This window comes from Myotis lucifugus, unplaced genomic scaffold (assembly GCF_000147115.1).
Source record: "Myotis lucifugus unplaced genomic scaffold, Myoluc2.0 scaffold_60, whole genome shotgun sequence".
Taxonomy (NCBI): domain Eukaryota; kingdom Metazoa; phylum Chordata; class Mammalia; order Chiroptera; family Vespertilionidae; genus Myotis; species Myotis lucifugus.
The window spans coordinates 5,164,519-5,186,104 of record NW_005871108.1 but is presented as its reverse complement, the minus strand read 5'-3'; the positions used below and the strand labels follow the sequence as shown (position 1 = coordinate 5,186,104).

General features: G+C 40.0%; 1 protein-coding gene across 2 annotated transcripts in view; it reads left to right on the top strand.

Annotated features, from left to right (window-relative positions):
• Positions 1-21,586, top strand: part of LOC102436662 (ubiquinol-cytochrome-c reductase complex assembly factor 1) — a 109,635-nt gene that overhangs the window by 33,128 nt on the left and 54,921 nt on the right. For both annotated transcript variants that reach the window (XM_023754419.1, XM_006089453.3), the window contains 2 exons: positions 6,729-6,801; positions 14,719-14,776. In XM_023754419.1, the coding sequence (XP_023610187.1) occupies positions 6,729-6,801; positions 14,719-14,776 (131 nt within the window). The remainder of the gene's footprint in view (positions 1-6,728; positions 6,802-14,718; positions 14,777-21,586) is intronic.

Below are 21,586 nucleotides of genomic sequence, written 5' to 3'. Positions count from 1 at the left end.
CCTTTCCCCCCCAAGAATAGTCAGTCCATTCCCTTTCTATGTCCCTGATTCATTATAATCACCAGTTCATTCTGTACATCAGATTTTTTTTAAATATATATTTTATTGATTTTTTACAGAGAAGAAGGGAGAGAGATAGAGAGTTAGAAACATCGATGAGAGAGAAACATCGATCAGCTGCCTCCTGCACACCTCCCACTGGGGATGTGCCCACAACCAATGTACATGCCCTTGACCGGAATCGAACCTGGGACCCTTCAGTCCGCAGGCCGATGCTCTATCCACTGAGCCAAACCGGCTACGGCTACATCAGATTATTTATTCACTTGATTCTTAGATTCACTTGTTGATAGATGCATGTTTGTTGTTCATAATTTGTATCTTTACCTTTTTCTTCTTCTTCCTCTTCTTAAAGGATACCTTTCAGCATTTCGTATAATACTGGTTTAGTGGTGATGAACTCCTTTAGCTTTTCCTTATCTGTGAAGCTCTTTATCTGACCTTCAATTCTGAATGATAGCTTTGCTGGATAAAGTACTCTTGGTTGTAGGTTCTTGGTATTCATCACTTTGAATATTTCTTGCCACTCCCTTCTGGCCTGCAAAGTTTCTGTTGAGAAATCAGCTGACAGTCGTATGGGTAGTCCCTTGTAGGTAATTGAGTCTCTTTCTCTTGCTGCTTTTAAGATTCTCTCTTTGTCTTTTGCTCTTGGCATTTTAATTATGATGTGTCTTGGTGTGGTCCTCTTTGGATTCCTTTTGTTTGGGGTTCTCTGTGCTTCTTGGACCTGTAAGTCCATTTCTTTCACCAGGTGGGGGGACTTTTCTGTCATTATTTCTTCAAATAGGTTTTCAATATCTTGCTGTCTCTCATCTTCTGGTACCCCTATAATTCTGATGTTGGTGCGTTTGAAACTGTCCCAGAGGCTCCTTACACTATCTTCGTATTTTTCGGATTCTTTTTTCATTTTGCTTTTCCAGTTGGGTGTTTTTTGCTTCTTCGCATTTCAAATCTTTGACTTGATTCTTGCGCTCCTCTGGTCTGCTGTTGGGTGTCTGTATAATATTCTTTATTTCAGTCAGTGTATGCTTAATTTCTAGTTGGTTCTTTATCACAACATCGAGGGTCTCATTAGATTTCTTGAGGCTCTCATCAAGTTTATTGGCAGTTTCTAGCAAATTATTGAAAGCCCTCAAAAGTGCGTTTTTTAGCTCTATACCCTCCATTTCTGTCATGTTTTTTTGTCTCCGCATTTTTTATGCTTTCTTGGTGCACCCCCTTGTGGTCTTTGTGCGCAGTCTTGTTCTAGTTAAGCCTTTATTGTTGTAGTTAATACTAGAGGGATTTGACCACCAGGCTGACTGGCTGTGAGAATCAGCTGTGTCTGCAGGGAGAAAACTTCTGTCCTCTGGAGAGGTGCTAATCTAGCCTTTGCCTGAGGCTATCCGGCAAATGGCTCTGCGCAGGGCTTGGGCGGGTCGGGTCGCAGGGGATCAACAGGGCGGGTGGAGGGAGCAGTTATGCCTGCTCTCAGTCTTGTTCCCAGAGGCTCTGCTTCTCAGAACCCCAGCAACCGCTGCAAACCTCGGAGAGAAAGCTGCCCTCACGTTCCGACTGATGCCAGACAATCCCGCTTCTCCTGTTTGAGTCTGAGTCCCTAGAGACTCGCCCAGATCTGGAGCTCAGAGTCTGAGACTCCCTCCTGATTGAAAACGACAACCATGCCCTCAGCCACCAGCCGGCTCCACGCGCACCTCCGTACCTTTGTATTTTCCACACTGCGCCTCCTCTGAGCCTCGGTATGCTGTTCTCCTTCCTTCTAGTTGAAGAATCTCTCCTCAGCCAGCCTTCCTGTGGTTCTGGGTGATGTCCGTTCCGTCTTTTAGTTGTATTTTTGAAGTGGTTGTTTGCGGCAGCAATCTCCGGTGTTTACCTATGCCGCCATCTTGGTTTCCTCCCCAGAGTTATTTCTTCTTGTTGGATTGCTCCCTTTAGTATTATGAAGTGGCCTTCCTTATCTCTTTTTATGTCCTTCACTTTGAGATCTAATTTGTCAGATATAAGTATTGCTACCCCAGCTTTTTTTTCATTTCCATTCGCCTGAAAAACCTTTTCCCATCCCTTCACCATCAGTCTGTGTGCGTCTTTTTTTCTGAGGTGGGTTTCCTGTAGACAGTAGATATATGGGTCATGTTTTCTTATCCACTCAGTTACCTTATGTCTTTTGATTGGGGCATTTAATCCATTTACATTTAAAGTTATTATTGATAGATACATGTTTGTCGCCATTTTTATTTTTTACCCCTGTGTTCCTTCTTTGTTTCCTATTTTTTTCTTTTTATAGCAGACCCTTTAGCATTTCTTGCATTGCTAGTTTGGTAGTAATAAACTCCTGTAGTCCTTTTTTGTCTGTGAAGCTCCTGATTTCACCCTCAATTTTGATTGATAGCCTTGCTGGGTACAGTATTCTTGGATTCAGACCCTTCGTTTGCATTTGTATATTTCATTCCATTCCCTTCTTGCCTGATGTGTTTCTGTTGAGAAATCAGTCGCTAGTCTAATGGGGATCCTTTGTAGGTAACTTTCTGTCTCTCTCTGGCCACTTTTAAGATTCTTGCTTTTTCATTGGTGTTTGCCAATTTAATTATAATGTGCCTTGGCGTCTGTCTTTTGGGGTTCATTTTGTTTGGGACTCCGTGAGCTTCTTGGACTTGTGTGAGTTTTTCTTCCCTATATCAGGAAAGTTTTCTGTCATTATTTTTCCAAACAGCTTTTCTATTCCTTGCTCAGTTTCCTCTCCTCCGGCACCCCTATTATTCGGATGTTGTTTCGTTTCATGTTGTCCCAAAGTTCTCTTAGGCTCTCCTCCTGCTTTTTAATTTTTTTTTTCTAGAAGCTGCTCTGCTTGGGTATTTTTTCCTACCTTGTCTTCTAGTTCACTGATGCGGTCCTCTGCTTCTTCCAGTCTACTGTTGATGCTTTCTATTGAGTTCTTTATGGCAGTGATGTCATTTTTCATTTCTTCTTGGTTCTTCTTCATTTCCTCTTGGTTCTTACACATATTGTTGAATTTGTCTTCCATCCTTTTCATCCCCTTTATGACCATTTCTCTGAATTCTTTCTCTGACAGGTTGCTTGCCTCCATTGCCTCCATTTCGTTTACTTCCTTTACTGGTGATGCCTGTTTTTCTTTCATATGCGGGCTGTTTCTTTGTCTCCCCATGATCTCTCTTCTCCAGGTGTTTGGTTATGTAGTTCTCTCTCTGCTGCGTTAATTTAAAGGCACAAAATACAACACAACAAGGCACAACGCACAAGGCACTGAACACAAATGTATTCAGGATACTAATAACCCCAAATAAAGGTGACCACCAGAGCAAAGAAAATTAGGGGATAAGGAAGAAAGAAGAGAAAAAGGAAAAAGAGTAAAAGAAAAGAAAAGGAGTGCAAAAATGAAATTGGTAAAAGGAAAAAAAAGTAAGAGAGAAAAGAAAGAGAATGAAATAGAAGAGGGGAAGGAACTATTTATATGGGGAGAAAACTCCAATAGAACAGCCACTAATCCCAACAAATTCCAGCAACAGACTCCTAGAGATGAATGCAAACTACAAACAACAACTAATATCAAGCAAGTCGAGGGAAAACAGAAGCAAAAAAATAACTGGAAAAAACCCAACAGAAAAATAAAAAGCAAAAGCAAAACAATTTCACAAACAAGCATAAAAAACCCCAATATACTCAACAATAAAGCAAACAACAACAAAACAACAGAGAAAGAAAAAAATTCGGATAGTGAAGAAAGAGTAGAGAGAGGTGTATATCGATTTAGAGCAGGGGATTGGAAATTAGATATATAAGTAGGGTGAAATTTTAACAGGGGGTAAAAAGAAGGAATAGAGAAAATCTAAAGCAGGAATAGGGTAAGAGAAACAGGACAACAAAAGGGGAAAAGTGAGGAAGAGAGTTTAGGCATAAAGGTAAAGTTGAGGTAGAGTAAAATGATGCTAAAGGAAAGAGGAAAATAGAATGTAGAACACTAATCCCAAAATAAAATAAAGAGAATATAAAATGACACTTTAAAAAAAGGTAAATGGTAGTAGTAATAATACTGGTTAAAAATAAAAAATGTAGTAATTAAGAAGGTAAAATCAGGTGATGAAAAAAAAAATTAGTTTCTTAAGTAAAAGGTGAAAAAAAAAAGAAAGAAAAAAATGTGCAGTAGTGAAGGTCCTTTACTTCCTCTACTCTTCTGTTTGGCACGCCTTAGTCCTGTCAGGTATTCAGGAGAGTGTTGAAGTTCCCTGCGATACACTGTTCCTCCGTGTTGTAAACCACAGTCCTGATTTTAAAGCAGGCCGTATTTGTTTCCCAGACTGCCTTTATTTGTGTTTACAGAAGAGTCAGTTTGTGGTTCAGCCCCTGGGTGGCAGTGTTTCTGGATTGACCTCCGAGGCTATAAGTCCTCTCTAGCCAGTAGTTAGGTTTTGTTTTCCCTATCGCACTTAATACTGGTTTGGGAGAGTCGACTGCCCCAGAGCTAGTTCTTTGATCGTTACTCCCCGCTCTGATTCCCAGGTTCCACAAAAAACAACTTTCCCCTACAGTCTTTGTGAGTGACCCCAATTGGGCGATCCTATGTATTGGGTTTAATAATCAAACGCAAAGATTTAAGGGGGAGAGAAAAAAAAAAAGCCTGAGAAGGTGCGCGAACTGGCACCCCTCCACCATCCAGCTCTGTGCGCAGTCGCTTCCGCACGTCCTCTTTCCCCTGGCACTAAGCAGCCGGCACACTGGCAAAATCCGAGGCTGCCTTTTTGCATCCAGTCCAGCTATGGGCTTATTTTTAGAGTTTCCTTCTGCCAGCAGCCCTGCGGGACCCCTTCCACACTTGCGGATCACTCTGGCCCCAACGGCCGCGGACCTTGTGGGGCGAAGACTTCCCCCGCGCGCGTTCCTCTTTCCAACCTGAATTGCAAACCGCAGCTTTATCTAGGCGATATCTGACCTTTCCGTGAGGAGGAGCAGGGCTTGTCTGAGTCCATGTATTCGCGCTGCTTGAGATCCGGTGTTCCTGAATTAGTAGCTGATCCCTGGATGCCGTGGTTGCAGGGTCTCTGGATGTATATGCTTCCGTATCAGCCACTCAAGATGGCGCAGTCCAATAAATACATAAATCTTAAGTATACATCTCAGTGAATAAATTAAAACCACCAGTAAGATCAAAATTTTACGTAAATTCTTAATGCTTTGGAGAATAGTAAAAGGTCAGTCCTGCTATCCTATATAATAAAAGCATAGTGTGCAAATTGTCCCTCGACCAGGAGTTCGTCCTGGAGCGACTGAGGGGCGGGGCCAGCCAGGGGAAGGGAGGGAGGCCCTAGCAGCCACTAGGGCAGGGGTGGGCAACCTTTTTGTGAGTGCGTGCCAAAACCAGCAAAATCTCTGACTCAAAATTCTTCTGCATGCCAACCCTAATTTTTTGAGAACATGTTACGCCTACTTGATATCTCTTAAGATGTACGTATGTGAAGAACCTTGAAGAAATAATAAAATTCATTCGAGCGACAAAAACACAGTATATGATGATGAAAAATACATTTATTTTTTAATGTATACATGTACACTGATAGTCCGACAGAAAACTTTATGACTCCGTTTGATATTATCAGTGGGACTTTTGCTGCTGTATCACTGATGACAGAGATTTTACATCAGGTTTATATTTCGTGACCTTCAGAGATATGCACGAGCTACTACTTTCATTCGTCAGGCTACTTCTATTACGAGACTTAACAAAATTCATCACTGAGAACAAAGATTCACAAGTGTATGTGGATGAAACCAAACACTGGTCGGATCTAGGAAGGCAGGGAGAGTTAAGGCAGAGGCATAGAAATTGCTCTTCCCCTCTCTCGTCAATCCATGTCTATGGTCTTTAAGATAACTTGTTATGTAAAATTATTTATTTATCTAAGATGCACCTACACTGAATTTATCTGAAAAATAAAAAAGTCGATATTAAGAAAAAAATTGTAAATGGAAGATTATAAGAGAGGGTTTCGCGTGCCAGCAAAAGTTACTGGCGTGCCATGTTTGGCATGCGTGCCAGGGATTGCCCACCCCTGCACTAGGGACCCTAGCAGTGCATGAATTTCATGCACTGGGCCTCTAGTATTTTATATTCATTAGAAGCTCTTATTTATAAACACAGTCTCTTTTAATCAGCTAGGGAAATACAGAAAAAAATGACCTCTCCTCCAAAGGGAAAAAATAGAATAGGAATAGGTAGTTGTGCCTCTGAGGAAAGATTGAAGGATTAAAGCTTTTGCTTGTTTAATTGATTTTGGTCAGGAGAATGGGTAATTTTTATATTAAGGATTTCAGATGAAAAAGAGCTAATGTGGCTGATGGTGTACAGTGGTTTAGAAGCTTACATGTGGTGAAATGGGCTTGACTTAAAGGAGAGATTTTATTTAAATATTGGAAAAACCTTTTTGACATTTTCATGCTAAATTCCTGAAATGTGCAACTCGTGTGAAGTCTATATGAATGAGTAGCTTTAAGAGTAGAGATAAGTATCTGTGTTTGTTTAGCTATTAAATTGCGTAGACACAAGTTTGTATCCTTCCTTCTAGTTAAAGAAATGTAAGGTTCTGTGACCTACGCCTAACAGCAGTAGAACATCCACTTGGTCATGTCTTGAGTTTGGTTTTGTTTTCTTTGTCTAGAAGATTAAGATTGCAGCCCTACGAATGTATACTAGCTGTGTGAAGAAAACTGACTTCGAGGAATTCTTTCTAAGTAAGTTACTGTTTTCGATAGTTCTAAAAAGGAAAACGAATCTACTTTTTATTTTTATGATTGTATCTTAATAGGATTGATTTTTTAAGTCACTAAGGAAATCATTTTTCTTCGCAACATGTGTAATAAAAGCTGCTAGTTTTTTTCCTGTTGATAGAATAAACAAAGACCAGAAGAACCCTATAAATAAAACATTTTAACTATTTGGGAAAAAAAATCTAAAAATTTGTGTAATACAGCAATTTTCAACCTTTTTCATCTCATCATACACATAAACTAATTACTAAAGTTCTGCAGCAGACCAAAAAATGTGTTTTGCTCATCTGACAAAAACGATGGGTATAATTTTGATTCATTCACACCATGTGTCATTTTTTTGACAATCCAAGGGGAAAGAGGTTAGTGCCCCTGACTAAATAGTCAGGTATCGTATGTTTTTTTTATGATTTATGATTTATTTATTTATTTATTATTTTTATTGATTTCAGAGAAGAAGGGAGAGTGAGAGAGAGATAGAAACATCAACGATGAGAGAGAATCATTGATCGATTGCCTCCTGCACACTCTCTACTGGGGATCGAGTCCACAACCCGGGCATGTGCCCTTGACCAGAATCGAACCTGGGACCCTCCAGTCCACAGGCCAATGCTCTATCCACTGAGCCAAACCAGCTAGGGCAGGTATTACATCTTTTAAAAATTTTTGTGGCACACTGGTTAAAAATTGCTGATCTAGTACTTGTTTTACATTCTGGATGTTTTGCTTAACATTTTGAGTCAACTTTTTGCCAATCGGTCCTCTTTTATTTCTAGTTTTTAATTGTTTTAGTTAACCCAGGATTGTGCCTTATGATTTTTTCTTCTTTCTTTTGACCCTGCATTGGGTCAAAAGGCACGTGCAGTTTTATTATTTATATCACATTAATAAATTGCTTTTCAAAAGGGTTTTACTGGCTTAGACCACCATTAGCCTTTGATTATGTAAAATATCCATTTTGATGTTATAAACTGTTATAGTTATAAAAAAGTTAATTGAAGCAGGTACTTGTAAAGTCATTGAGAAAGTTTAAGCCATTTCTAGTTCCACAAGTTTTGGGAGGAAATGTATGCTAAGCAGGTCTGTAGTAATAGCCATTATCCTCAAAGCAACAAACACCTAAACACACACACACACACACACACACACACACACACACACACATACACACACACTTGGTATTGTTCACAGACAGCAAATACTGTATTTGTATATAATTATGTTAACAACAATAAAGAAAGCTAGATGCAGTTTTTAAACAAATATATTTTTATTGACTTCAGAGAGAAAGGGAGAGTTAGAGAGGGATAGAAACATCAGTGATGAGAATCACTGATTGGCTGCCTCCTGCACACCCCACACTGGGGATCTAGCCTGCAGCCTGGGCATGTGCCCTGACCAGGAATTGAACTGTGACCTCCTGGTTCATAGGTTGATGCTCAACCACTGAGCCATGCTGGCCAGGCACTATTTATTTTATTTTATTTCTAGAGACCTGGTGCACAAAATTCGTGCACTTGGCGGGGGGGCGTTGTCCCTCAGCCCAGCCTGCACCCTCTCCAATCTGGAACATCCCTCTCACAATCCAGGACTGCTGGCTCCCAACCTCTCGCCTGCCTGCCTGCCTAATTGCCCCTAACCACTTCTGCCTGCCAGCCTGATCACCCACTAACCACTCCCCTGCCAGCCTGATCGATGCCTAACTGCTCCTCGGCTGGCCCGATTGCCCCCAACTGCCCTCCTCGGCTGGCCCGATTGCCCCCAACTGCCCTCCCCTGCAGGCCTGGTTGCCCCCAATTCCCCTCTCCTGCAGGCCCGGTTGCCCCCAACTGCCCTCCCCTGCAGGCCCAGTCATCCCCAATTGCCCTCCCTTGCCAGCCCAGTCACCCCCAATGGCCCTCCCCTGAAGGCCTGTCACCCCCAATGGCCCTCCCCTGAAGGCCTGGTTACCCCAACTGCCCTCCCCTGCAGGCCTGGTCATCCCCAAGTGCCCACCCCTGCCAGCCCGGTCACACCCACCTGCCCTCCCCTGCTGGCCTGATCGCCCACAACGGCCCTCCCCTGCACGCCATCTTTGACCACATGGAGGCAGCCATCTTGTGGGTTGGAGTGATGGTCAATTTGCATATTGCCTCTTTATTATATAGGAATTTTTATTTTTTATTGATTTCGGAGAGGAAGGGAGAATAACCTCACAGGGTGATCTGATCTTAAATTTCTAACTGGGCAGGTCATGGTGGGTAGTCATGCCCAATGCCTATTTCTTCTTTTGGTTTTTTAAAAATATATTTTTATTAATTTCAGAGAGGAAGCAAGGGGGAGAGAGATAGAAACATCAACGATGAGAGAGAATCATTGATTGGCTGCCTCCTGCATGCCCCCTACTGGGGATTGAGCCTGCAACCTGGGCATGTGCCCTTGACCAGAATCGAACCCAGGACCCTTCAATCCTCAGGCCAAAGCTCTATCCACTGAGCCAAACCAGCTAGGGCTGGTTTTTTGTTTTTGTTTTTAAACCAAATGCAAGTTTTGTTTATTTTTACTATTTCAGCAGATTGATATTATATTATAAATTTAAAAATATCATAATAAGTTGTGAGCCAAACCGGTTCGGCCACCTTTCATTTCTTATTTAGTTTTTTAAAGAATAGTTTACTGATTTTTAGAGAGAGGAATAGAGAGAGAGAGAGAGAGAGAGAGAGAGAGAGAGAGAGAGAGAGAGAAACATCAGTTGGCTGCCTCCTGTACACCCCTACTGGGGTTGGAGTCTGTAACTGGGACACGTACGCTTGACTGGAAATTGAATTGGCAACCTCCTAGTGCAGCAGTCACCAACCGGTGGTCTGCGGACCCCTGGTGGTCCGTGAGGTCTGAAAGGTTGGCAACCACTCGTTTAAGGAAACCTTTGGAGCAGTGGTTGCCAACCAGTGGTCCGTGAGGTCCGAAAGGTTGACGACTGCTGTCCTAGTGCACAGGATGACACCCAACCAAATGAGCCATACTGGCCAGGGCCATTTCTTATTTATTCATAGTAAAGAAAGTAAACTTTCCTGCTTCTTTTTAATCTTTAATAGTTTCTCATTTTAGGAAAAATTAATCTGAAAGGAAAAAATTCTTTATCTGATGAAGAAATTAATAATATTAGTAACTGGATTTTTCTTAAATAGCTTCCTGAATCCATGTGCTTAAGTATTTTTCATCAGATATTAAAACCTAATTCTCAGACACCTATTTAATATTTGATTCAATAAATTACTCAAATTTTTATAATTATTTTGAAATGATGTTTGCTAGTTATCTTAGCCAGTCCTCATTATTGAAAATTCTTGAGTTAATGTTACAGTATTGAATAATGAGACATATTTAAGTTCATTTTTGTTTTGTTTTCAGAAACAGTTGAAACTTAAAGAGGCTAAGTGACTTGCCCAAAGTTGTGTAGTCAAGCCTTGAGCCTATGTCATATGGTTTAAAATCCAGGCCCTGGCTGATTTGGCTCAGTAGTGTATAGAGCAGCCGTGGGCAAACTACTAAAAAAAAAAAAGACCGTACCCTTTTATGTAATGATGTTTACTTTGAATTTATATTAGTTCACACAAACACTCCATCCATGCTTTTGTTCCGGCCCTCCGGTCCAGTTTAAGAACCCATTGTGGCCCTCGAGTCAAAAAGTTTGCCCACCTCTGGTATAGAGTGTCGGCCTTTGGACTGAAGGGTACCCAGTTTGATTCCAGTCAAGGGCACATGCCTGGGTTGCGGGCTCGGTCCCTAGTGGGGGGTGTGCAGGAGGCACCCGATCGGTGATTCTCTCATCATTGATATTTCTATCTCTTTCCCTCTCCCTTCCTCTCTGAAGTCAATAAAAAAAATTTTTTAAGAAAACCTGGCATTAAAAAAAACAAAAATAATAAAATAAAATAAAATCTAGGAGTTTTCCCACTATACGTATTGTTTGTGATTGAATGTAACTGCAAATTAGAAATTGTAATTTATCTAATCTTTAGATATTCTATTATACTTATATAAAAACTGCTTATGAGATGTTCTGTTAGTATAGTAAATTGTTTATATATATTAAAGTGTGTATATCTCAATGGGCTTTGTCCTAACTTTGTCCATTGAAGTAGTTAACTAGGGAGGCAGTACATTTTTTAATGACACCACTCTGATTTCAGGTTTTCTAAGACTCAATTTGAGAATTGCTTTATAGAACCATAGAGTGTTCATTTGTATTATGCTCCATTGTGATACATCTTTGTCATTTGTGGGTAGATTAAATTTTAAAATCAAACCAAAGAAATTACAAACTGTGGCTAGTGAATAATAATAATAAAAAAGCCAATCTGAAAATACCATTTGTAGGCAGATAAAGAATATCTATAAAATAATGAGACTGACTATTTTTGCATGTTAGGTTCTAAAGATTAGGCCAGACAGGTTTGGGGTAAAAGAAGAGTGTGTGTATGTATGTATATGTATATATGTGTGTGTGTGTGTGTGTGTGTGTGTGTGTGTATTACACCTTTCAAGTGGCCATTGGTCCCTTGGGTTTTTGGTATTTTAGGGCTTGACTTTAAAGTTCTGAGAGTTTAGTAATTTTTTAAAAGGATAGAGAGCCTCAGGTAGCTTATCAGTGTCATCCTCACTCCAACAAAAGTGAGGCCAGTGCTATTTCATAAAGATTGTATAAGAATGAATTATTTACCCGCAGTGTACTTGAGAGTAAACAATATGTATATCAGCTTCTTGGACAGGCCCCCATAAAATGCCAAAGTAGACTCTGTCATCTCAGAGCCAAAGTGTTCAAAGATCTTGATCCAGAGAGCTGGATATTGGGGATTCTGACTGGTGAGATACCTTAGCAGCCCACAGTTGTGCATAAATGATCACACCTTCTGTGAGCAGGCACTTCTTTGCTAACTGGTCTTTTAGAGATCAGTTCTTTTATGAAAAACACTGTGGATCAGAGGTGGCCAACCAGTAAAGTTTGTGTTTAATTTCATACTGCTGTCTGCAGACTGTTTTGTTGTTAGGCCTTAAGACAGCGGTTCTCAACCTGTGGGTCGCGACCCCTTTGGTGGTCGAACGACCCTTTCACAGGGGTCGCCTAAGACCGTCCTGCATATCAGATATTTACATTACGATTCATAACAGTAGCAACATTACAGTTATGAAGTAGCAATGAAAATAATTTTATGGTTGGTTCACAACACGAGGAACTGTATTTAAAGGGCCAGAAGGTTGAGAACCACTGCCTTAAGAGGTAATACTTTCAGAAGAGACTCTTTAATGAATGAGTCAATGATTGAAGATCATCATTTTATTGACACAGTCTTAAATTAGTGAGTTTTTCCAAAGATAATTTGACTTGTAATGTTTAAATGACTCACTGAAAACAAACAATACTGAATATGTATTGATATCTATTAAATATAATCATTTTGCTAAACATTTTACAGGCCTTATTTAATCTTCACAAAAATCCTATAAGGTAGGTTCTCTTGTTCTCCCCATTTTTATAGAGAAGAAAACAGGCACTGAGAGGTTAAGTAACTTGACTCAGTCACATAGCGACTGAGAGGTAGTTAAGGTTTTAAATCAAGCAGTTTGACCCCAGAGCCTGCATTAAAAAATAACTGTGTTAATACTGCTACCTTATAACAGTAATTAATTATTTATTTTGTTCCAATTTGGTGTCGAGGAAGAAAGTACTAGTCTCAGAAATAATGCACTGAGTGTTTATTGGAGCAAGTGTGATTATGGCAAAAGACTCTACAGCAGGTTTTATCTTTGAAGTGTTTAAACTCATTTCATTGAGCTAAAGAATCTGCTGTGTTTTTGTGTTATTCACAGTCAGATATTCAGTGGTCTTGTTTTTTAGGGCTTTATACTCTGGGTTTCTGTTTTGACCCCAATGGGTACAGGGAGTCAATCATATACCAGCTCTTTTCCCATCCTCAGCCCTGAGCCGACCCCCAGAAAGGAAAATTGTGAGCCACGTCCAGCTGCTGGCCTGTCTGTCTGTCTGTGCTTTCCAACCCAAGAACTGATTCCCTCTCTGAGAAAATTGGAAAGGCTCCTGGAGGCTGCTGAGAAGCTTTGATCTAGAGGTAGCAATTGAACAGATTGTCCTTTAGAAGCAGCCAAATTTCATTTTCCAGATTGAAAGACAGACTTCCAAGAAAACTTTTCTTTTTAATGTTTTGTTCTAGCATCCAAAAAAGACCCAGCTTCAGATCCGGGCTGAGAGTTTCTCATGGCTATTCTTGTTCTAGGTGGAGGGTGGTTGGCCCACTCTCAGATGGCTTGCGTCTTAATAGCTGCATGGCCAGCCAGGCCAGCCTTCACCTCCCTCCTGCTGAGCTCCAAGAGGAAGTCCACTTGACAGCTGCTGGGCACCTCCCAGTAAGCTCACCAGAATATTTTGGTGTCACTTTGTGACAGACCTGGACTTAAACCCCAACCCAGCCACTAGCTCATTAATATTGTGGCTGCCCGCAAGTTACTTAGCCTTTTTGAGCCCATTTCCTCATCTCTAGAATGAGGATTATAATGCCTCCCTTCAGGGATAAAGTGAGGATTAAGTGAGATAATGTATTGATGTGACCAGAAGTGGACCTGGCATGTAGCATGGGCCCTTAGTGAATGTTAGTTTCTGATATTAGTATTAGAGAGACAGTTGGCAATTAAGACCACAGTACCTGGCATCAAGCAGATCTGAATTTGATCCCACATGTCTCATTTATTTCATAGCTGTGATGTTGGACAATTGTTCGGATCTCTCTAAGCATCTGTTTTCTGACCTGTCAAATGGGGATAATATCAATATCTACTTCATAGGATTGTTGGGAGGACTCACTGAGCCAATGCATGTAAAACACCTATTATTAATATCTGGCACATAGTAAGCCCACAATGAATTATAGTTTTTTATTATTATTGGTGTGTTAGTATACCTCACAGAGGTCCTGTTCTGTGTTTTCTCTCCTAATGACCCCTATTGGTTATCTAGTACATTGTGAACTTCATTGTTTCATGAAAGGCAGAAGATTCCACTTATTTCTTGAGTCATTGCTCCATATGACAGACTATCCACTGATTCTTTTTTTTTCTTTATCCTCTTGCTTCAGCTTTTCTCCCCATCATGTAATAAGGAGAGTACATTCAATGAGGGACCCCCCTCATCCAGTCAGAGGCATTTCTTAGAGATCTGAAAATTGAGAGGCTTGGTTGCTTAAGCACTGACCTGATTTTTGGTATCTTAAACCAAGGAGAAGTCCTGCCAAGTTTTGTCATTCCTGGAGGTGATGAACAGCCTTTTGTTAGAAATGGTCTGCTTTCTTACTCAGCTACAGCTTCCTAGATCCCATTTCTTCCTCCTGATTATTTATTTTAGGTGAATCACACTGGGTCACCCTTAAGGAAAGGAGACTAAAAGAACTTAAGACTTCTCAGTGGGGCTCAAGTGAAAAAGCCTGTGCTTAAGTGGAATAGACAAGGTGTTGTCTGCCTAGTTTTCCAGAAGAATTTGAGACCAGGAAGGGAAAATAGCAGAATTACATGGAAGTTGGAAGGAACCATCAAAATCATTTAGGCCTCTTATACAAAGTGAGAAAACTAAGGCTCTGAGAAGAGAATTGATTTGCCCAAGACTGAACTGCAAGGCGATAACAGGGACTAGAAGGCTGGTTGTCTCACTACATTCAGTGCTCTTTGAACTTGTGGTCTTGCCCTGTGGTTCCCCTGGACTACTCTGATAGTATAATCAGAAAGTACTATAACTGCCATATGTTTTAGTTGAACAAGTTCCTACCAGTATTTAAAATATAGTCAATATTTCTCTGCTGGAACCATACATATTAATACCTTATTGTTATTTTCTAGGGTGTCAGATGCCTGATACATTCAATTCATGGTTTCTTATAACTCTTCTTCATGTCTGGTAAGTGAGCAATTTAAGTGAAATTGCCAAATATATTTTATTCAAATGCTGCTGATTTGTAACTTATAGCCTCCACCAGGGTTGATTATATGAAATGGCAGTTGTTCAGGCATTAAAAACTGATCTTTCATTTTAATAATTGGTGTCTTGAAGCACATTTTTATTAAAGGTCAAAGCATAGTCCCAGAAAGAAGCTAATATTTGTAGGATTTTCTCAAAGAACATCTAACCCTGTGAACAATTCTATCAGTATCTCTAAGAGACTCTATGAGCTTAGATGGAAAGTTCTTTCCCTTGGCTGTTTTAGGAAAGTTCACATTTACGTAAAAGTGGTTTAAATTGTGAGAATTCGTGGTCATTTTCATTGCTGGTCATCAGAAACCTATAACAAATTATAGCACTGACATTTACGCCTGTACCTCTAAAATGTGCATACAGGTTAGATTCATGCCAGGTTTGTTGCATGTAAAAATATTTAACACCTTAAACAGTATATTTTTTCTTCAGCTGCAAAATAAGTAGCCAAAAAAAATTAATTTTTCATCTAATGTTACACAGTATTAAAGGTCAGAAGGATATAGGAGAGACATTGAAGTGGGGGCTGGGGAATGTATTTATTGAACTGCCAGGTCTTGGGAAAGTAAATTCTGGAGAACTAAGTTTACTACTTTGACCATAGTGAGTATCTGAGGAACGTAGGGAATGGTTGCCCTGTCAAAAGGACCCTTGTTTGAGACTCCCTTCAGCTGAGCTTTGCATCACAGAACTGACTACTATATAAAGACTTTTTGGTTTTGATCACCTCTGAAATATTTCTTCTTCTGAACTCAGTCACTGAGATTGGCTAAGGGACCTTAGGTAGCAGTGCATTTTATGTTATTTTTTTTAAGCTGGTAGTTTATTGCATGCACACTGTCCTGGGAAGTTTGCTGGAAACTAGCAATAGTTCTAAGAAGCCCACAGTCTAGTGAGGGAGATAAGACATGTACAGTGGTCAGTTGTAAATTAATGGCTAAGTTCTATAATAAATCTGAGTATGTAGTGCTTATGGGATCACAGAGGAAGCCACAACTATCAAAACCTTTACTAGTTCTACCTGTTTCTTTGAAATATACCATGTCTTTTAAATCAGGCAGCTGAGAAGGCAAATTACCTTCTGTCTGAATGGTGAAGGTTAGGAAAAGCTTCAGGGAGGGAAGCTGGATATAATGAGAGAAAAACTACTTTTTCAAGAGGGTAGGACTGCAGAGGTGGCACTGTGGAATTACTCACTGGAAAAGTGGGAGGATTGAGAGGCTAGGCTGTTCCCAGAGGAGCTCAAAGATAATATTCAGAGGCCGTATGAAAGACTCTTTATTGCCCATATAGCTAGAGGTATCAGAGTGTTAGAGGGAGTGGATGGCAAAATAAAATATATAATCCCTGTGACCACATCCCAAGGTCAATACCTGACTAATAGCAGCTGGGAGAACCTTGAAACTACTTGCAGTTCTTTTAAGTTGACCACCATTTCCAAACATGTCTGCTGAGCCTTCCTTGCGAGGTTGGTTTAATTTCTTAGAGCAGTGGGGAGTACCACCACCAGTTAAGTGGGAGGAGGGAGGCTGTCTGCTTCGAATCTACCTTGATTTCCCCTCCACCCTGCCTCCCTTAGCTCTCATGATCTGCAGGCTTTGGTGGAATGAATCAGTAGCTTTTCAGTTTGAACCAGCAAACTCTGATTGAGGACCTACTGTGTGTTAAGGATTGTGGAGTATTGGAGAGAAGGATATGACATGGTGTGCACCTTCAGGAAACTTAGTCTAGTGGAAAACAGATGCAAGTACAATTGCCTGTAATGGATGACAGTGAAACAAGTGATGTGCCCAAGGTAACAGCAGGCACTATGCAAGTACAAGGAGGTGAGACTAAATCCAGATTTGGTGAGGGAGGGTTAGAGGGGGGGCTGTTGGATAAAGAGTGCCTCTGGCATCTAGCTGGTTTGGCTCAGTGGATAGAGCATTTGCCTGCGGACCAAAGGGTCCTGGGTTTGATTCTGGTTAAGGGCGTGTACCTCTGATGCAGGCTCCTCCCTGGCCTGGGCCCTGGTCAGGGCTCATGCAGGAGGCAACCAATCGATGTGTTTCTCTCACATCGATATTTCTCTGTCTTTCCCTCTCTCTTCCACTCTCTCTAAAAATCAATGGAAAAATATCCTTGGATGAGGATTTAAAAAAAGAAAAAAAAAAAAGAGTGGCTCTGTGGTAGAAGTGACATTTGAGATGCACCATGAAGGGTGAGGAAAATTTCTGTCAGAGAAGAGGGGGCATTTTAGGTTGAGGGGATCTCAAAAGCAAAACACAGATCATAGTTAAGAACATGGAAAGTGAAATAAGCCAGACACAGAAAGACAAATATTGTATCATTCCACTTCTGTGAAATACCTAGAATAAACTAACTCATAGGGACAGAAAGTAGATGAGAGGTAATCAGGGGCTGAGAGGAGAAAGGAATTGGGAGTTCCTGTTTAATGGTAAGGAATTGTTTGGTTTGATGATAAGTTTTAAAAACAGTGGTGATGGTTACGTAACATTGTTGATGTAATTAATGCCACTAAATTGTACACTTCAAATGGCTAAAATGGCAAAATTTATTAGGAGGATTAATGGATTCACCCCAAGTCTGTGGAGAAGCTGTGTTCTTCTACCCCTTTTCTGTTAGCCTGAAGCTCCAAGGAGGATAACCAAGGGATAGCCAAATCCAATATTATAAGCTCAGTGGACTTGCTAGAGATATATAGTGATTGAAATGCCTCCTGTAGGTGGTAGTGTGTATGAGAGCTGGTGAAGCTTAGAAAGCAGTCATTAAAGTAGCAAGAATCCCTCCCCCCAAACAAAACAAAACAAACAAAAAACACCAAAAAAACCCAAATCGCCTAATAAACAGAATACCCTGGCAGTGGACTCTCCAGAAAGCTTGCTTGGGTTCCCAAGAGTGGTGGCTCCCTGCTGGCTCTTAGAACAGGGGCAGGATTTCTCACATCCTGTTAGTTCCCTGGAGAAGGTGTTGATCTTTCCCTTATCCTGTCTGCTTTCTCTGGTTCCCAAGTTTTTCTGTGTATTGGGATTTAGGATTGGGACTCTTCCAGAGGGCCCTTATCAGTTGTGTATTTATGTGAACTTGTAACTGCAATGACCGATGTGTCCTTTGTCTTTGCTGAACAGGATTAGTATTGACTATAGCTGCTGAAACAGTGCTGAGAGAGGTTGCTCTCTGGGCTATCCAGTATCCCCACAAGGACTTGATAAAAACAGGTCTCCTCCTCTGTTCCCTGTCTTGGTCAGTGGCATTATGATCCATTCAGGTGCCCACACCAGAAACCTGGGAGTCCTCCTTGACTTTTCCCTCATTCCCTTCATCTGGTTAGTCACCAGTCACCAATTCAAACTTTTAAAAAATCTATCTATATAAGAGGCGGTGTCACACGGAAGTAACAATGGTGATTAAATATGATCGTAACAGTGATCCGGGTAGATATAATTATCACCATGTAACCGAAGTTGCCGTCATATTCAGAAACGAAGATGGAGGACCTCCTTTTGAAAGGGACTTGCTCATTCATTGTAAACCAGATCCCAATAATCCGAATGCCACTAAGATGAAACAGATCAGTATCCTGTTTCCTACATTAGATGCAATGACCTATCTTACTCGTTTCCCACATGGTGAAAAAGGCTGGAGAACGGATATTGCATTAAGACTCAGAGACGACAGGGTAATCGACAATAATACTAGATTCAACGGATGATGCTGAAAAGGAAAATTTTCCCATCCAATTTCTTAAAAGTATTACTCCTTCAGGAATGCCGTGTCATAAATTAGAATTGAAAGTAGGTGCAATCATCATGCTACTGAGAAATCTTAGTAGTAAATGGGGTCTTTGTAATGGTACTAGATTTATTATCAAAAGATTGCGACCTAACATAATCGAAGCTGAAGTATTAACAGGATCTGCGGAGGAGAGGTTGTTCTGGTTTCAAGAATTGATTTGTCCCCGTCTGACACTGACCTCAGTGTTAGATTAAGTTTAATCAATTTATCAGTCATTGTTTTTATCAATGTTGTTTTTATATTATGTTTTTGTTTTTTGGTTTTTTTAAAAAATGTTTTTATTGATTTCAGAGAGGAAGGAAGAGGGAGAGAGATAGAAACATCCATGATGAGAGCAGAATCATGGGTCGGCTGCCTCCTGCAAGTCCCCCACTGGGGATGGAGCCCACAACCCAGGCATGTGCCCTTGACCAGAATCGAACCTGGGACCTCTCAGTTCGCAGGCTGATGCTCTATCCACTGAGCCAAACCAGCTAGGGCAATGTTTTTGTTCTTTTTATATCATGTCCTTGTTGTTGTTATATCATGTTGTTACTGTTTATTTATTAATCAATTTATAATTTTCATATGCATTTTACTAATTTTCTTTCATCTCTGACACTTCTATTATAGAAAAAAGGTGAATAGCGATATTAAAATATTTCTTCTAATTAATTTCCTTTCATTGTGCATGAATTCGTGCACTGGGCCACTAGTATATATATGTTTTTATTGATTTCAGAGAGGAAGGGAGAGTGAGAGTGAGATAGAAACATCAGTGATGAGAGAGAATCACTGACTAGCTGCCTCCTGCATGTCCCCCACTGAGGATCAAACCCACAACAACCCGAACATGTGCCCTGACCAGAAATCGAACCATGAGCTCCTGGTTCATAGGTAGATGCTCAACCACTGAACCACTCTGGCCAGGCCAACTCAAACTTTTTTTAACCAAAAACTTAGTAGCAAATGCATCATTTTACCTTGTGACTCAGAACACACACATGTATCTGATACAATAGTTTTGTAAAACTTATCTTTACAAAAGATAATCTGATATTTTCTATTTCATTTGAATTCATTTTAAACAAAAATTCAAGATGTCACACATTCAATTGATTTATTGGGTTATAAGCAGTAGTACCTGAAAACTGGTCTTTGGCCTACAACCTTCCCTCTCCCTGTGTCAGTAAATACTAATGATATTTAGTATTAATCAATGCTTCTCAATGCACATTGGATCACACACACACACACACACACACACACACACACACAAAATCCTTAATATTCTCCATTGTTCTCAGGATAATGTATGTTTTTTAGCATGACATTTCTATCCCACCAAATATGCCACTCCTTTACTAGTCTCATTTGTTGTCATTCTAGGTAGCACCACCACCACCACCACGCTTTCCTCTGCAAAAAAAGCAAGACTATATAATAGAAATATCAAGTCTTCTGTACAAAGGTTTCTTCAGCCTACTAGTAAAAGGCCTTTTTCCTCTCCACCTGACAAACTTCTCTATTTTTCATTCATTATGCAACTCAGATATCATCTCTTCTTTGAAGCCTTTCATGCCCTCTGAAAGCAGTTAGTCCTCTTTTGTGTTTCTTTAGTATTTTGGTTATTTCTATTACAGCACTCATCACATAACATTTATATATATTTTACCATGTATGTATCAATCTTCTTTGTGGATGATGAAATTATTACCTTTTAAGAAAGATATGCAAATAAGCTATTTCTTCTCCTCAGTCCCATCTCTTAACTCTTTGTTTTCATCAATAAATGTTTATAAAATAATCGATGGCCTCAGATCTGACTTGGCTCCTGTGGCAATTGGAAGAGTCCTGGCCATGCCCGTTTTGTTTTTTTTAAATATATTTTTATTTTTATTGATTTCAGAGAGGAAGAAAGAGGGAGAATGTTAGAAACATCAGTGATGAGAGAGAATCATTGATCGGCTGCCTCCTGCACGCCCCCTACTGGGGATGGAGCCTGCAACCTGGGCATGTGCCCTTGATCGGAATTGAACCTGGGACTCTTCAGTCGCAACTGACCTGGCTAGGGCAGTGGCCATACCTGTTGATCAGGCGAGAGTGGCAAACCTCTGCTCCTACTTGAGTTTCTTTGGGTGGTGGAGCGTGTCTATAGTTGGAATTTATGTTGGTGTTATAAATGTTAACATAATAGGGACTCCCTATTAAAGTTTGTTACGGAACACTGGTACCTTATAAATGCATAAATTAGAAAAATTAAATTTAGAAAATGCAATGGGACAAATAAAATTAGAATATGCCTATAATGGAGATGGAATGGAGAAGGAGTAAAATGCATTTTGTATTTTAAAAAATTATTTTAAAGTCATGTATCAAATATAATAAGTACTAGGTCCTTTATATATATTACCTTTTATTTATTTACATATCTCACACATTCTTACAACTACTATATTTCTGTTTTACATATGAGGGATCAGAAACTTAGAGAAGTCAGAAAACTTGGCCAAAGAACTAATTAGTACATGGTGGAGAGGAAATTTAAGTGTGGCTAGCTCAAAGTATTAAGTTGTTTTCCTCATTGGTAATTAAAACGACCAAAGTAACTAACTAAATAATTATTTATTAATTTAATAATACTTAATATTAATTAATATTATTACTGAGTTAAATAATTCTTTAACATAAATTCTTGCTTATTCTTTAACATAAATTCATAAATTATAGCAATTATCCTGTAATTGAAACTACTGTATGCAGCAGATTTGTTCCTTGCCCTCACAGGTAGTTTAGAAGAGAGACAATAAACAAATCATTAATAAAATACAACTGGGATAGGTGCTCTGAGAGGAAATGATAGGGCTCTGTGGGAGTAGAGGGGTACATAATTTAGTTGGGGGTGTGGGTCAGTCAGGGAGGTCATCACTGATTGATGACTAGAAGTTAGCAAGTCAAAGA